The sequence below is a fragment of the Cariama cristata genome, unplaced genomic scaffold, assembly GCF_000690535.1.
Source record: "Cariama cristata isolate BGI_N322 unplaced genomic scaffold, ASM69053v1 scaffold8775, whole genome shotgun sequence".
Classification (NCBI taxonomy): domain Eukaryota; kingdom Metazoa; phylum Chordata; class Aves; order Cariamiformes; family Cariamidae; genus Cariama; species Cariama cristata.
The window spans coordinates 67,555-72,469 of NW_009616940.1; the positions used below are offsets into that span (position 1 = coordinate 67,555).

General features: G+C 38.7%; 1 protein-coding gene across 1 annotated transcript; it reads left to right on the forward strand.

The window, feature by feature from the left end:
• The first annotated feature begins 579 nt into the window (after positions 1-579).
• On the forward strand, positions 580-2,493 carry MRPS17 (mitochondrial ribosomal protein S17). Its single transcript, XM_009700336.1, has 2 exons — positions 580-727; positions 2,013-2,493. Exons 1-2 carry the CDS (start codon positions 608-610, stop codon positions 2,301-2,303), a joined length of 411 nt encoding a protein of 136 aa, XP_009698638.1. The 5' UTR covers positions 580-607; the 3' UTR covers positions 2,304-2,493.
• Positions 2,494-4,915: the final 2,422 nt, after the last annotated feature.

Genomic DNA, 4,915 nt, shown 5'->3' on the forward strand with positions numbered 1-4,915 from the left:
ACACTTACTGTAGGTCAGACAACTCTTTGATAAGTCATTAATGCTTTGAGAAGCTTATTACTTTTCTTAGGTTTCGTCAGCTCAGCTAATAATGAGATACATAGAAGCAGATGACTTTCTGAACAAAAGTTACAGGCTGCTCCCTATTTGGGCTAACTCTCATCATAGAGACCTGATTAACAGGTCTCCAGCAAAAACAGCTGCTGGTCTATGAATTAAATTCATAATAACTTCCACAGCTACACATTTTGGTGTTGTGTATGTGACAATTGGTATGATTCAAAGGAATTTTGTGGACTTTGTGAGGTAGGGTCTAATCCTCACACTATTATGTCCATTTTTACCGCCATCCTGAAGTAACTTTCCCTGGTAATGGGGACATGTTCATATCCCTTCTTATACTGTAAAACAAGGCTGAGGTAGTGCAATATATGGAGTTTTGAACTGCTTGTATCTACAGTGTTTTTCCAACAAAATGACCTGATTAAGCTGTTAGTCTGAAATAGAAATCATAATTTTGGTTTTGATCAGAAACTGGTTATGTTTTTTTGTTAAAATAACATGTCTGCTTGCTTGTTGCCAGGCACTGGATGACCATAACTAAACAATGTCTGTACCCCGTGGAGCTGTCCATGCAAAATGGATAGTAGGGAAAATAGGAACCAAAATGCAGAAAACTGCCAAAGTGAGAGTGACAAGGCTTGTGCTAGATCCTTACTTACTAAAGGTAAAAGCTGGTTAACAACTTGTCTTGCATGGTAATTTTTGTACTGTGTGGAGCAATGTTTTATGGATTTGACTCTTAGCATTTTTGATAGCTCTTCACAATGCAGGCTCCTTAAGGAACTTGCATAATGATTTAGCTGTGGGGATGACTGCAAAAGATGAAAAGCAGAGTGTTGTGAGGACACTTCCTTTCAAATTACCTGCTAAAGGTATTTCTTTGAAGTGCTTTGTTAATGCACTTCCTTTGAGAGGGTATGTTTTGGTTGTTCCACAGACTTATTTTTCCATATTGATTTGGAGTATGCATTGTTTTGCAAACTTTATATTAGTCAGCTTTACAATAAATTTTGTAGCAGTTTTTCTGTATGCATAATTGTAAGCATATTTAGTATTTGAATCTGTACTGTGTGCTAGATGAGCTTTGTATTTATCACTTCTTGTCAATGTGTTTCAAACAGGGAGGTTAAAATTAGTATTTTATCCATTTTTAGATAGGGAAGCCATGGTACATGTAGGTAGAACAACGTGCCTTTGACCAGAAGGTTAAGGATTGAGTCAGGATTAGATAATGGGTCTTGCAGATCCCAGTCCAATACTTTACACAGTAGAAGAACCTGTTAATTTCTTTCTTAAAAGAAAGATTCTGAATTCTGCTGTTCCAATAAGAATATTGAATTTTATATGAAAGAAAATTAATTGAGCAAGAAAACTTTCAAATGACAAAGTTCAAAGTAGTGATTTTGGGGCTGATGAACTTTAGACATATTAGAATAAATAAGAATTAATATCAGTTCTTGAAGTGTGAATTGCACAGGAAAGTCATTCAGGTTGAAAGAGCCAAGGCAGCTTGCTGAAGCAGTGTTGATGTGAAGCATCCTAAGGAGAGGAAAGGCTAACAGCAGAACTAGAGAGTAGAGAGGCCAGTGGAAAGTGGTGATACTGGGAAAGGGAATCTATGTTAAGTGAAGAGCTTGTTATTTTTACCTGTATCCACATGTTCACTATGAACAGCTCTTTGTACTTGGCTTTTTCTTCCCCATCTCCTTTTTTACAGGCTTGGCTGGCAATGACCTGACCAGAGAGGTTGTCAGGGAAGGGTAGTGCTGTGCTTTCTTTGGGAAAAACAGTAGACTGCACAGTTGCATTTCTCTTCATGACCCAAACTGAATCTAATTTTAAAAAATATAAGACTCTTGTGAAATTTAGTTTGTTTTATATTAACTATATATTTGCAAATTCCTTAATTTTGAAATCTAATGCCAAGGTTTTGTTTTTTCCTTCTACAGTTCTTTAACAAACGAAAAACCTATTTTGCCCATGATCCATTGCAACAGTGTGTTGTTGGAGACATTGTTCTTCTGAAAGCTTTGCCTGAGCGAAGGAGCAAACATGTGAAACATGAACTGGCTGAAATTGTTTTCAAGGTTGGAAATGTCATAGATCCAATAACAGGAAAGCCCTGTGCGGGAACCAGATTTCTTGAAAATCTGTCCGATTCAGAAAATCTGACAGAAGCAGATACTACCTATCTAAGTGAAAAACTTCAGGAACTTAAAGTTTGTTCAACAGACAAATAGCGGGGAAAACATTTAAACAGAGCTTTTCAGCTTGTCTCTGTCAGGGATGTTTGGGGCTCTGCTGTTGTATGTTAAATGTTTCAGTGAAAATTGTAGTCAAAATAAATAGTAAACATAGTTGCTTATAAGAACAGATGTTACAGGTTGATAGGCACCTCAGATCTTTAAATGGAAATACAGAGAAAATGTGAGTTTAGTGTTAACACTTCATTTTGTTGTATGTAGTTTTCCCCCAAGCCTTGACAGTTTCTCACTTGGAATGACTCTTCTGTGTTGAGAAAGACAAGAATATAACTCTGTAATGTTTAAGATTGGTGGGAGGGTCATATTTGATTGTTCTGTATTTCAGACAGTCTTTTGTGGTTTGTAGGATAACTTAAGATAATAAACCTTTTGAAAGGAAGTGTAGGATTTCAAAACCAGCTACCTCTATGTGTCCTTATTTCCTATTACAGTTGCTCATACCACAATAGAACTTTGGGTAGCTTGGCATGATTGCCTTTGTAACCTGTCCAAAGGAAGTATTGAGTTCTGGGAGAGATGGATTGCTTTGAACTGCCAGCAGGAAATAGAAGCTGATGGGAATACAAAGCCAAAAAGGTTGAAGTCAATATGGTTAGATTTAGTCTCATCAGAAAAGCTAATTAAAACAACACATTCTGGGAGAGATACAGGTACTAATTTGCTGCATACTTTAATATGAAACTAGAAGGGCATAGCAGTTAATGATTAAAGATCACTTTATCCTGCTATGGCTCTGGGGATTTTGTGTCCTGTCTTCCAGGACGTAAAGCAGACTAAGAGTGTGCAGCTGTTACAGCAGCCTTGTGTTGATGACTTTTTCCATTCAGATCTAAAGGGTCATCTGCCTCAAAACCCAGCATTTGTGGGGACGGTGTTCCATGTCCCTGTGTGGAGGGGGGAGTGGTATATTAAAGCTATGAGGAATCCTTTTTGAAGTGTCTACTGATGTCATTGGTCTTTGTTCAAGATCAGGGGTTAAACAAGGTGTATCTGAACAGAGTTCCTCTGACCTAAAATATCTTTAAGAAACAGAGATAGCTTACACTAGTAACTTAGCAGTTGTGTTTTCTTCCATTGTCAGAGTGGTATACATTATTTGCCCTTTAACTTCCCTCACTTGCACAAAATCAGTTTCAGCTGCTGGCAAAATGCTAACAAAGTCCAATTGAACTCCGCAAATTTGGGCCAGGAAGAATGAGAAACTTAAATTTTCTTCAGTGTTTCAAACCAAAAAGTACTGCTCTTTGAATGCTAGTCCTCAAGTACTGTCCTGCATGTCAGATCAATAAGCTGGGATGTCAAGACACTTTGATTCAAATGTCTGTGTAAATCAATAACATGAACATAGTCTCTGGCTTTGAGGAAGTGGCTTAAACATATGGCTGTAGGTTATTCTTCTGGATGTGTGTGTTGAAGTGGATAGGTTTATGTAAATTACTTAGTAATTGTAGCTGGCTAAGGCAATCATGGAAGTGGAAGGAAACCTGGGCTCTGACTCCTGCTTGAGCGAATGTAAAATGTGAAACTTCATCCCCAGCAGAGATTGAGGGGAATCAGACCCAGGCTAGAACATGGCCCTCGGCTGTAGGAAGTACACTTAAGTTGTATCCAAGCAGGCAGTAAAGGAACTTGGCCCTCAGTACTTGGGATATGAGAGTTCTAATAACTAGACATAATATTTATAAGAAACAAAGTTTCCTGTTTGGTTAATGAGTTGCATCTACATCTAATTGGGGAAGTGAGTCTTCTTTCCCTGTATTTCCTGTGATTTTTCTTGAGTAGCTGTGAAAATCTCATATTTTTTCTAAGATTGATTCATCATAGAAGGTTTTTGGTTTATCAGTTTACAGGTAGGCTCTCAGAGGGTTGCTGAAGAACTCAGCATGCTGTCAGATCAAAATGTGATTAAATGTGTGTAGTCTGAAGTGTAACTTGTTTTTCAAAGAACGATAGCAATTCTAGGTTGAACTCTTTTTTAAAGAGGTACCACATTGTACTTTACTGATGTTAAAGCATGTTGCATGTGCTAGCCTCTGACTTGCTTTCACAGAGTGCTGATACAAAAATCATAAAATGGCAATGGAAACTGCACAGCAACGATGGAAACATTGTATGTGCTATGTAGAAAGATGGGGTTTGCTCATTAACTTGTTTTCTGTTTATTGGCTAGTTGCTTTTAGAACTGTTAACTATTAGCCTAATTATAAGTCTGTTCTTAATTTGAAGTCATTTGAGGATTTGATGCTAGCACATGCCATCAGTTTAACCAAATTAAATACTACTGTAGCTGAACAGAGCGTGAAGAAAACATTTCAACTACATGTGGGTGAAAAACGTACTTGGAGAATAAGAAACAAGTGTCTTGTACATGAATCAAAAAAATGCCTCCGCTCTTTTTTAGTGTTTTTCAGGCGAGACCCTAAAGCAGGGCTGGGCTCACCGGAACACCGGAGCAGGAAGGGGGGGGGGGGAGTGGCAGTTTGCGCATGCGCACATGCGGCTTCCCGCTCATGGGGGGCGTGGCCGGAGGACCACCACCCTTTTCTCTTCCTCACCCGCCGGCGGCCTTGCGCCCCTCGCGTCCGGCG

Excerpts from the sequence above, each read along its gene's own strand:
- MRPS17 (XM_009700336.1), top strand. The coding sequence starts at position 608 with ATGTCTGTACCCCGTGGAGCTGTCCATGCAAAATGGATAGTAGGGAAA. Across the intron at positions 728-2,012 it reads TAGATCCTTACTTACTAAAG|TTCTTTAACAAACGAAAAAC; the intron begins GTAAAAGCTGGT and ends TTCCTTCTACAG.